The sequence below is a fragment of the Geotrypetes seraphini genome, chromosome 8, assembly GCF_902459505.1.
Source record: "Geotrypetes seraphini chromosome 8, aGeoSer1.1, whole genome shotgun sequence".
NCBI lineage: Eukaryota > Metazoa > Chordata > Amphibia > Gymnophiona > Dermophiidae > Geotrypetes > Geotrypetes seraphini.
Genome location: NC_047091.1, coordinates 160,551,983 through 160,564,291, shown reverse-complemented (window position 1 = coordinate 160,564,291; position 12,309 = coordinate 160,551,983). Strand labels below are relative to the sequence as shown.

The window sequence follows — 12,309 nt, the reverse complement described above, 5'->3', positions numbered from 1 at the left end:
AAGATATAAGAAAAACACAGGGAAATATATAATTAAACATGAAAAGCTAGATTTCCAACTGACAGATTTAAGTGCTAATTATCAATTAACTTCCACTTCATTCCCCTTCGAGGGAGTAGAGATTGCTATTGGAACTGGAGGTTTCCTTGATTCAAGAAAATTTTTCAAATGGTCGGGGTTAAAGAATACATACATTTTCTCCTCTAGTTTAATAATGCACATACAAGGGAATTGCAGGAAAAAGTTCCCTTTAAGGTCTACTACCTAATATTTAAAGGCTAAAAAAGCTTTTCTTCTCTGTTGAGTAGACCTACAAAGGTCAGGAAATATCTTAACAGAGTAACCCTTAAATTTTACATCTTTAACCATAAAATACATTCATAAGATCCAGTCTCTGTCATACTCCAATGCAAAAGTAGCAATAAGTGTTGCTTTATTTAAAGCCATATCAGAGTTCTCCAATAAGCCAGTAACATCAAGACTTGGTTCTGATCTGGATTTAATTTTTTCAGAGGACTACCCAAGTTAATGTAATACACTTTAGTTATCGGAGGCATGGATTCATCAGGGATTTGTAAGACTTCTCTCAGAAACTTCTTTAACATCTCTATAGGCCGAAATGGAGAGGATTGCAGAAAGTTCAGAAATCCTAAATTCAATCTTTGTTCATAGTTTTCAAGTCTTTCCATTCTCTGATGAATATTTAGGTTATCCTTTACCAAAGTCAATTGTGTATTATTTACCCCTTCTACAGTTTTTCCTGTGCCGATTTCCCCAGCTGGTAACTGCTCCACGTTGGATGTAGTGAGAAGCGATGTCCCAGCACTGAAGCCTCCGACGGCAACTGCTTTGGTATCCGTACCTAAGCTCCCCATCGACCTCTGCACTTCACTTCTAGGTTGGAGTGGATTCTCGCGGTCTTTGGGGCTCAGTGCAGCTTCAGCTGCACTGAGGGCGAAATCCCCTGTCTGCTGCTCGCCACTGCTCCGAGGGTCTTCTTTAGCACTTGTCAGTAAAAGGAAACTTGTTGTTCCGATACCGGGGGGAGTGTCGGTTCGGCTGGAATCAAATGCGGTTTCCCCTTCCTCTTAACCATGCTCTTCTTTAGGCAGTATCAAACACTGGTCAGAGCGTTCTCTCACTGCTCCGTCTCCGCCGCCATCTTGCCTCCGCACCCTAGCATTCTTGTAGCTTTCACTGTCCCCTTTTTAACATTTTTTGTCACCTTTAGATCATCACATACAATCACACCCAAGTCCCGCTCTTCTGTCGTGCACATAAGTTCTTCACTCCCTAAACTGGTACTGTTCCTTTGGGTTTTTGGAGCCCAAATGCATGACCTTACATTTCTTGGCATTTAATTTTAGATTAGAACTAAAGAATCCCTTATAAAAAAAACTACTTATACAAACAATCTCAAAAATAAATGTCATGCCTAAAAAGTAAACAAATTTATAAATACCTTATATACTTTATTAGCTTAATTAATTTCATTAGTTTCATTCTTATCATCAAAATACATCAAAATGCTCAGAACACATACACATACATAGTTAAAAGACATATACGAGTGCAAATATAGATATAAATACAAAAACAAAGAAGGCAGAGGGGATGCACGTTGTCCATAAAATAAGAAAATAGTAGATGACTTAATTGAAAAGTCCAATTGACTCGATGAGGCACACGGGCATCCCAGCCGTCTTTGAAGCAAAACCAAGTCAAATCCAAATAGAGAGCAAAAAACAGAAATACTAAAGTGCTGATGTGCAATAGTGACTCCAATGATGTGCAATTGTAAGTCCAATAACGTGACGAATATCTCAGTGTAAAATAGGAACAAACTTGAAAGACATTCCACTGTAGTAAAAAAACGAGCTTGAAAGACGTTCACCCAAAGTTGTAAATGCAAAAAAGGGGCCTAACCGGCACCCAATCTCTTGCCCTTCCTCGACACAGGCCGTATTTCGATAATATCTTTGTCAAGAGGAGGAACTAAACTGAAAATGAATAAAATATGCACCACATAAAACATAAAAAACAAATAAAACACATACTAAACAAAATAAACCTACATCAAGGCAATCATACCGGGTGGAGAGTCGAAGCCGGAACTCCCAAGGGCAAAGCTTGGCTGGCGGAAGTCATAATGGCTATAGAGGGAGGGCAGAGCCTTAAATAACCAAAAAAAATATCAAATAACTTTAATGCAAGAAAACAAGCAAACACATGCTAACCATTAATGAAGAACCAGCCATTCAACCTCTCTATTGAGGCCGTTAGGTATGACTGTCCGCGATGCAAAAATCAAGCGCTGCTCCTGGTAATTAAGTAAATGAGAGATATCCCCCCGAGGTTGGCAGTAAATTGTTTGAATACGCAAAACCATAAATCATGATTGCATTGAACCCAATGGTCCATCAACGGGGGCCTCAGTTTTTCGAGTTCTAATACAGCTCAGGTGTTCAGCAATACGTGCTTTAATAGCTCGTTTAGTTTGACCAATGTAGAGCTTCTGACATGGGCAAAAAATGCCATATACGACTTGAGTAGAATTGCAATCCGTTCTTTGCTGTAAAGTAAACTGTATATTAACATTAGGAATCAAAACCCTATCAGTGCTCATAGAATATTTGCAATATTTATAATGATTACAGGGGGTATGACCAAATACATTGCTGAAAAAACCAGCAAAGAGGTCAGAGTGTTTTAAACGTTCACTTAAGTGGTTGTGTTCTTCTGAGAGTGACTTTAAAAGTCAAAGCCAGATCATGTCACGTAGATTCAAACAACGTGGCTACCCTTTAGGCGTGATGAGACGTGCGGTCAAATGCGCATCCCATGCTGACCGCCAATGGCTATTTTACCCTAGATCTTCTAGTGATACTTTGGATTGCAGAATTACATGTGTCTTACCTTTTTCTCCTTTGTCTGCCCAGGTGCAGAATATTATTGGTCACCATTGGCATTTATTGAGTTATCATTCTGAATTTATCAATCGCCCTAGATTTGTTTTTAAACGGGGCAAAAATTTGGGTGAACGTTTAAAACACTCTGACCTCTTTGCTGGTTTTTCCAGAAATGTATTTGGTCATACCCTCTGTAATCATTGTAAATATTGCAATTATTCTATGAGCACTGATAGGGTTTTGATTCCTAATGTTAATATACAGTTTACTTTACAGCAAAGAACGGATTGCAATTCTGCTCAAGTCGTATATGGCATTTTTTGCCCATGTCAGATGTTCTACATTGGTCAAACTAAACGAGATATTAAAGCTCGTATTGCTGAACACCTGAGCTGTATTAGATCTCTAAAAACTGAGGCCCCATTGGTGGACCATTGGGTTCAATGCAATCATGATTTATCTGATTTACGGTTTTGCGTATTCAAACAATCACTGCCAACCTCGGAGGGGATATCTCATTTGCTTAATTACCAGGAGCAGCGCTTGATTTTTGCATGGCGAACAGTCATACCTAATGACCTCAATAGAGAGGTTGAGTGGCTGGTTCTTCATTAATGGTTAGCATGTGTTTGCTTGTTTTCTTGCATTAAAGTTATTTTATTTTTTTTTTGGTTATTTAAGGCTCCGCCCTCCCTCTATAGCCATTATGACTTCCGCTAGCCAAGCTTTGCCCTTGGGAGTTCCGGCTTCGACTCTCCACCCGGTATGATTGCCTTGTTGTAGGTTTATTTTGTTTAGTATGTGTTTTATTTGTTTTTTTACGTTTGTGTGGTGCATATTTTATTCATTTTCAGTTTAGTTCCTCCTCTTGACAAAGATATTATCGAAATACGACCTGTGTCGAGGAAGGGCAAGAGATTGGGTGCCGGTTAGGCCCCTTTTTTGCATTTACAACTTTGGGTGAACGTCTTTCAAGCTCGTTTTTTACTACAGTGGAATGTCTTTCAAGTTTGTTCCTGTTTTACACTGAGATATTCGTCACGTTATTGAACTTACAATTGCATATCATTGGAGTCACTATTGCACATCAGCACTTTAGTATTTCTGTTTTTTGCTCTCTATTTGGATTTGACTTGGTTTTGCTTCAAAGATGGCTGGGATGCCCGTGTGCCTCATCGAGTCTATTGGACTTTTCAGTTAAGTCATCTACTATTTTCTTATTTTATGGACAACGTGCATCCCCTCTGCCTTCTTTGTTTTTGTATTTTATATCTATATTTGCACTCGTATATGTCTTTTAACTATGTTTGTGTATGTGTTCTGAGCATTTCGATATATTTTTATGATAAGAATGAAACTAATGAAATTAATTAAGCTAATAAAGTATATAAGGTATTTATAAATTTGTTTACTTTTTGTGCATGACATTTATTTTTGAGATTGTTTGTATAAGTAGTTTTTTTTTATAAGGGATTCTTTAGTTCTAATATATTTGTTATTTTTTAATTCTCTTTATTTTTGATTATCTCTCAGTTTTGTTTTGATTTAATTTTAGATGCCAAATTTCAGCTCATTCTTCAAGCTTCGCTAGGTCTTTCTTCATGTTGTTCACACCTTCTGGGCTGTCTACTCTATTGCAGATTTTGGTATCATCCACAAAGAGGCGAAACTTACCTGACAGCCCTTCAGCAAGATAAGACGTCAGAGACTGGATACATGGGAGAGTTTTACTCCATTGTTTGGAACAGACCAATGACTTTCATCTTTTGATCATCTTTTTGTTCTAACCAGTCGAGACAAGGCAGACCAGCTTTCTAAGTATCTATTGCCAGATGGATTTGTATGGCAATTTCATCAACGTACATTGCCTGTGATGTCTTCTTGGGCAGAGTCCTGGGCAGTTTCCCTGAAGAGACCTTTAGAGCAGTTACATGATCTACTGTCCATACTTTTACAAGATTCTACAGAGTGGACATATCAGCTTTAGGAGGACCCCACTTTTGGGTCCTTGGTCTTGTGGGTAGGCTCATCTGTCCTACCTTAGGCATCTGCCACTGCTTTGGTATGTTACCTAGAGCTGTGTTCTTCAACTGCTGGTCCGTGGACTGGTGCCGGTCTGCGCAGGGCCGGTGAGATTGACAAGCTGCAATTTCCTGCCGGTCCGCACAGGGCTGGCGGGATCGTGGGGAGCCTCTGACAGTGGCTTTCTCCCCTCCCAACAGCTCTCGGTACTTGCCAGCGCAGTGATTCACTTTTGCTGAGTCGCAGCCGCCTCTGATGATGCAAATTCCTCTTTCCTCAGAGGCGGCGTGACCCATCAAAGGACCCAAGACTGCCTTAGTGAATCGCTGTGCTGGCAAGTACGGAGAGGTGCTGGGAGAGGAGGCTGGGAAGCTGCTGGACAAGGGAAAAAAGGGACAGCTGTTACTGGACCTGGAAGGAAGGAGAAGGAGATATGCTGCTCGGAGGGGAGGAGGGGAAGGGAAGAAAGTTACTGCTGGACAGGAGGAGGAGGGAAGGGAGAAGGAAAAATGGAAGTAAACAGCTGGCAGGGAGATTAGAGGAGGGGAAGGAGAGAGACAGGAATGAGAAAGTAGAGAGATTGATGATGGGAAGGGGTCAGCAGAGAGATAAGCAGAGAGGGACAAAGAAACCAGATCTGGTGTAGGAGAGATAAAAATGAAGAGAGCAGTGAAACTGGAATTGAATCATGTAAAAAGGAGAGAGGGGTCGCAGGTTGGATGGAAGGGGGAGAGGGGCATAGAAAGAAAACAGATACCATATGGAAGGGAGAAAGGACAGACAGTGGATGGAAGAGACAGAGAGGGCAGACGCTGGAAGAAAGAGAGTGAAAAGAAGATGAAAGCAGAAACCAGAGACAACAAAAGGTAGAAAAAAATATAGAATATATCAGATTTGAAATATATATCCTGCTAGAACTGGTTTTAGACATATCTGGGAAGTGCAAAGCACAGGTAGTGCTTCTTTAGCTTCCAGCTGGCTTAGGGCTCTCTCTGACCAGGGGGCATTTGCCCTAGTTGCACTCCTCTAACACTATTCCTGTCATGTGCGACTGCGGTATTCTGTTAGCATGATATTTCCGTGTAGCATTCTGTAATAATCTAGCTTATTCAGTTTTCTTGATAGTAGAGGGGATATATGTGAAGGGGAGGGGAGACAGGTGTTTTGTTGATCCTTGCTCTGAATTATTTGTATTTATAAAATGACAATTGTACAGAATATTGTTTCTTTTTATACCTTAATAAAATACATTCAATATAAAATCATAACTGAGGCTTGTACGGATGGGATCAGTTGGTTTGCGGGGACTGAGCTCACGGAAATGGGGTTTTTAAATTTCAGTCCTAGTAGTTTGCCAGTCCACAAAATAATTATTTTATTTCCGCCGGTCCATAGGTGTAAAAAGGTTGAAGAACACTGACCTAGAGTACATACTCCTATGTCCTTGCTACAGAATGGAAGGTTAGGTTCTTACCTGGATAATCTTCTTTCTGTTAAAGGACATAGGAGTCTGTACGAACCTGCCCTGTCAGTTTTCAGTGCATCTGCATCCTACCTCAGATGAATCTATATTCCTGAACTGGAGTTCTGTCATTTGGAAGAATATGTAATCATATATGGCTAATAAGGTAATATGTTGTTGAGTTCCTGAGCTCTATATGTGTTTGTTAGTTGCACACAGCAGGGTGGTTCATTGGTACTCCTATGTTATTTGTTCATGCTAATTATTCTTTTTCATGAATTACGGAGAATAGAAGTGTACTGTATTTTCAGGGATGTTCCCCATGCCCCTCCTTCTGATTTATTCTGATATAGTGGATATCGATTGCTGTGGTACAAACTGAGAGGGCACTACAATGGTGTAGGAGGAGGAGCTGAAAGATGTCATTGGCATCCTTCAGCAAGCAAGCAGCTCACTACCAGAGGTAATTCACCTAGAGTACAGACTCTTATGTCCTTTAACAGAAAGAAGATTATAGGTAAGAACCTAATTTTCCATTCAAAACATTTTCGCATAGTTTTATAGTAAGACCAGTTTGCAGATATACTAATCATATCTTAAATTCTCTTCTGTTTGGACAGCTAGTTAGCTTCATTTCCTAAAATTATAAGCACCCAATAAATTAATTTTCTTGCACCCTCCATTTAATTTCATTGTAGAACAGTATCTTTAATTTAAAAATCCAGAACGTTTTAAAAATGATTTAGAAGACAGGTGTGCTGAGTGTTTTCTTAGTATTTAAATCTCCATTTCTGAACAATGTCTGCTTTTCTTCCTGTTAGTATTTCTGAGGCATAATTATTTCTAGTGGAATAGATGTGTCATTCTGGACAAGCAGATTATCTCCCTATGGCTGCGAACCATATGCAAATGGAATCTACTCCAGATTTTTTTTCTGTGATCCTCCTACTTCACTGGGAGCTCTACTGCCACATGCAGTTGTTCCCTTTTGCATGAAGGAGTGTTTTTGTTCTGTTCTTCCCTTTTATTGGGGGCGGGGGGTTCCGAGTATTTTCGATGTTATTACAGAAGTCTCTGCTCCGGATGCTAGTCGCTTGTGCCAGCATGGCTTGGTGGTTCCACCCTCAGTCCCTATCCAAGGGCATGCCTCTGCAGATTGCTTCCTGGGTGGTCGTAACAACCGATTCCTGAATCTTGGGCTGGGGAGCCTGTTGCAATCATCATCCAATCTAGAGGCATTGGGTGCATTCTCAGAAAAAATGGTCAATCAACAAGCTAGAACTGCGAGCTATTCTGTTGGCTCTGGTGAAATTGCAGAAGTGGTCAGTCTTCTCTGACAATGCTACAGTGGTAGGATATGTCAATTGCCAGGGAGACACCAGGAGTGCATCTCTCTGGAAGCCTGCATACTCTTTCACTAGGCAGAGCATCATCTACAGGCGCTATTGACAGTCTGCCCATTAGTTATACCCATTACAAATACATGATTAAATTAACTTGTCTCCTTTGATATTTCTGGGTCATAGACTGTAAAGTCCACCTGGTATTGTCTTAGGGTTCCAAATGCTGAAGTTGCCATCCAAGCTCACTCTAGCCTATTCAGCCATCCTGTTTGAAGGGTATCTTCCTTAAATTCTGGCCAGTAACATCCTCATATTTCAAGTTACTGGAGTTTCCATTGATGCCCTCCCCAGCCCATCCTATACCAAATCACCATATATGGGACAATCACCATATATGCGCTGGGGTCATCCACACTTCAACCTCATGGCAACAGCGAAGAAAAAGAAAGCAGGCAGATTCTTCATAAGCAAGAGTCTAGATGTTCTAGTCCAGCCGTGGCCTCAGGGAGTCCTGTTGTATGACTTCCATCCCTGGCTCATGATGGCTGTGTCCTTCAACGGATGGCAGTTCATCAGGTAAGAGTCATTCTGGTGGCTCCAGATTGGCCTCGCAGGCCATGGTATGTAGATCTGATGCATCTTTAAACAGGCCATGACCTCTGGTTGCAGGTGTATCCGGACCTCCTTTCGCAGGTTCCAGTATGCATGGAAAAACTGGATTGCTTTGTTCTTAAGGCATGGCTCTTGATCCCGAAGTGTTAAAGTGCAAAGGGTATTCCGAAGTAGTCATTGCCACCCTTAGTCTCTGCCTACGCTAAAGTGTGGAAAACTTTTCAGCATTGATGCGCCCAAGAGCATGTGGAGATGTTTTCAGCTCTGGTTTTGATAGTGTTAGCCTTTTTCCAAGCTGGCCTTGACAAGGGTTTCACCATGGCTTCACTTCAGGTCCATCTTGTTGGACTTGTTTCAGAGCTCGAGACCATAGATCTATGCTGGAATGTCATCCAGACAGCCAGATTTCTGAAGGGTGCTCTTCGCATCAGACTACCGATCAAGCCACCGTTCCCTTTGTGGGACCTTAACGTGGTTCTCTGAGGTCTCACCAAAGCTCTTTTCAAGCTTGTGGAAGAAGTGTCCCTCTTGGACTTGATATTAAAGATTGTTTTTTCTGGTTGCGGTGACCTCAGCGCAACGAGTCAGTTCCAGGCTCGTTTTTGTAGAGAGCCTTTCCTTAAGATCTTGGAAACTGGAATATCATGTTCCTTCTTTTCTGCCAAAGGTGGTTTTGATGTTTCATGTTAACCAAGAGGTGCGTTTACTTGTCTTTCATCCTACAGGTTGAAACAGGACTGCATTTTGAAGAAGTCAGATGTGAGCAAAGTGCTTCTGTGATATCTAGAGGTCACCAACGAATTTAGGGTCTCTGACTATCTGTTTGAGCTGACTCACTCAACTAAGTGAGGTGCACCTACTTCCAAGGCCACAATTTCCATATGGATCCATAAGGCCATTTCTTTCTCTGTGGGAAAACAGTCCCCTGCTTCTATTAAGGCGCATTCAACTATAAGTGTAGTTTTGTCATGGGAAGAGGCTAGAGCAGTCTCTCGAGAGGAGATTTGTAGAGTTGTGACTTAGTCCACTCTAAACACATTTGCAAAGTTTTACAGGGTGGATGTTATGGCAAGAGAGGACTATGCCTATGGGTTTTCAATGCTATGGATTGCTGCAGTCAGCTCGCCCTATTTTTCTGAGACTGCTTTTGTACATCCTGTTTGTCCAGAATAACATACTTATTGCACTGGTAAAAGAAATTGTCTTTACCTTGATAATATCTTTTCCAGTAGATAGGTGTGTCATTCTGGACCCTCTTCCTGTCCTTCTTGCACCTGCTTATTGTCTCATTCTCTTTATGCTTCTCCAAGTTTGTATCTTGGATGCCAGTCAGCTCTTTGGGCCCTGAAGAATTCTGTTATGTTTATGTGTCTACAGGGGTACTTCCTGATCTCCTTCTATTGGCTGTTACTTGTTCATTGATGTTCAAGAGTTAGTATGTTTAAGCAGAACAGTTGATTTGTTTAGGAAATTTCTGTTTTGGTCCTTACTTCACATTATATCGATAGAGCTTTTGTTTTGCTTGGGTACTAATTTCAGGTGGCAGTAGAGCTCCCTGTGAAGTAGGAGGATCACTGAAAAAATCCAGAGTGGATTTCTTCTGCATATGTTTCACATGGGGAGATAACACGCTTGTCCAGAATGACACACCTATCTACTAGAAAAGATACCAAGGTTAAATACATAATCTCTCTTTATTTGGATTTAAAATGCTATTAAAAAAAAAATCCAATAAGTGTTTCAATGTACAATTTCAGATCTAGAGTTCTAAAGTGTGTTACCAAATTAGCATGCTAATGTAGTAAATGTGCAATAACTAATGTGAATGTGTTAGCACAAAGTTATACCCTTTTAATAAATCTAGCCCTCAGTTTGCACTATATTTTGATAGTTAATAGAAACTACTATTTTAGTCTAGAGTAGTAGTTTTTAACCTTTCTTTTGTTGTGACACACCTGACAATGTTCGTGTATATGACACACCAAACACTAATATTCACAGCTGAACAAACCACACCTAAACATTTCATTGTTTGACTGTAAGTTTATTATGAATTTGCCTATCCCATATCAAAAAGCTGTATGCAACACATCAGTCCCAGATTTATTTGTCATACAACAAAACAAATATATTTAAATCCTAGTGTCACCTCAGTAACAGCAATGCATACTCCCTCCACTGCCAGATACTGTGAAGCAACAGAAAAACTTGTGAATATACTACTTGGAAACTACTGTATATAGCAAACAATCTATGGACAACAGACCTGTAGCATTTTTACTTAGAATTGGAGGCAGCAGTTATTTTCTGGGTTAGTGGGGAAGCAGAAATAGGGACCTGGTTTTCCAAGTTTGCAGGCACTGATGGTTGTACAGAAAACAGAGACTTGCTGTGCACACCAAATATTTTGTGACACATATCCCACCTTTTGGGAAAACACCAGGTGACATACTGGTTGAGAACCACTGGTCTAGAGGTACACTTGAGAATTTCTAGCTAGCTTGAGCAGGATCCAGCTTTTTTTTTTTGGAACAGTGAGGAGGGGAGATGGGGCTCCAACCAAGCTTGGTGAAGTTCTAGTTTTTGGGTTTAAATGACAGTTGGTAAAACAAAAAAACATTCTGAGATCTCTGCATAGGTTAGCAGGAGCACTGATTGTTAATTTCCTTCAATAGATGGTTTATCTTAGTGGCTAACTAATGTCACTGAAAGGTTTTGATTGAAGAAAAATAGTTTTGATAATAATGCTTCTGTGAATAGTTCTGGCATGAGTAAGCTGATGATTAGTTCTGAAGCATGCTTTATGCCAGATTGAAGTCATAGGATAGTTTGGTCATTTTTGTTTTTTCAGACTTCTACAGATAAGTGTTTTGAAAGAAAGATGTGAGGAAAATACTTTTTATGGTGGTGTATCTAGAATAGATTCATATTAAATGAAACCAATTAACTGCTTATATATAGAGAATTGCATTTAACTTATATGGAACATTTCCCTCCCCCCCTTCCAGGGCCTCCAAGGATGTCTCCTAAGGCACAACGGCACCCTAGAGGTCACAGAATTTCTGGTGGCAGGGGTACAATTTCAGGTAGCTTAGAATTTGTATCTCATAATGCACCAGGAGATATAGCCACTCCTCCTGTGGCACGAAACAACTCTTCAGGTGGGACCTGGTCATCTGTTGTTAGTGGTGGTAAGTGAAATTTGATTAATACAGTATAGTCATTTTCAGAGTTCATTTATTATTAGCTAATTGTTTCTGACTTACTAATATTTAGTTCCTAGTTTGCTGATATTACCTTCAACTGTGTTATAGTAGAGCAATCTGGATTAGTCTTTCAATTTGGGGGTTAGTTGAGGCATGATGCAAAGTTATCATGGTTGTTTATACCACTTTATTTCCCGTTCTTGCCAGATATCACATACAGGTTGTTTCTCATGCTCATTCTGGTAAGGTTATTCCTAATATAATGTGTCTAATGGTCCTGAACGCTAGGGTTTTGCATCTGAACCTGCAAGTTGCTTGCAGAAAACTATCAATCATCTTTTGAACTCTACCTCCTTCCCAGGGAGCTGCTCCTTCCTCTCCCCACCCCCCTCAAGCAAGTTGCTCAAAAGTTTTTCTCTGTTTTGCGGTTTTATTATTTTTGGGTATATTTTCTAAGTGGCTAGTCGGAGGCTCAGTACCCAGAGTTCCCACTTGTTGGTTCATCTGTCTGGGAGAAGACTCAGACTCGTGCTGTGGAAGTCTGTTTCTAACAGGATCAGCCCTAAGAGACACCTAGCTAGACAGTCTGCTTTTGTATTTTTTTGAGCTCAGGGACCATTCCCTGTGTAGCTGCTTGCATCCTTGATTTAACAGGAGCTTGAGTGCAGACTGTTTGGCTCCTTCCCAACTTGACTGGGATTCATTATGGGTTGGCTGCATGGTCATCCCCTCCTTCATGGCAAAAAGGTTTCCAA

At 40.6% G+C, this 12,309-nt stretch overlaps 1 protein-coding gene across 17 annotated transcripts in view; it reads left to right on the top strand.

Moving 5' to 3' along the window:
- Positions 1 to 12,309, top strand: part of ATXN2 (ataxin 2) — a 735,162-nt gene that overhangs the window by 416,967 nt on the left and 305,886 nt on the right. For all 17 annotated transcript variants that reach the window (XR_004540365.1, XM_033955181.1, XM_033955177.1 and 14 more), the window contains one exon: positions 11,357 to 11,539. Coding sequence is in view for 16 of the 17 variants with exons in the window: in XM_033955181.1 (XP_033811072.1) it covers positions 11,357 to 11,539 (183 nt within the window). In the remaining variant the exon portion in view is untranslated. The remainder of the gene's footprint in view (positions 1 to 11,356; positions 11,540 to 12,309) is intronic.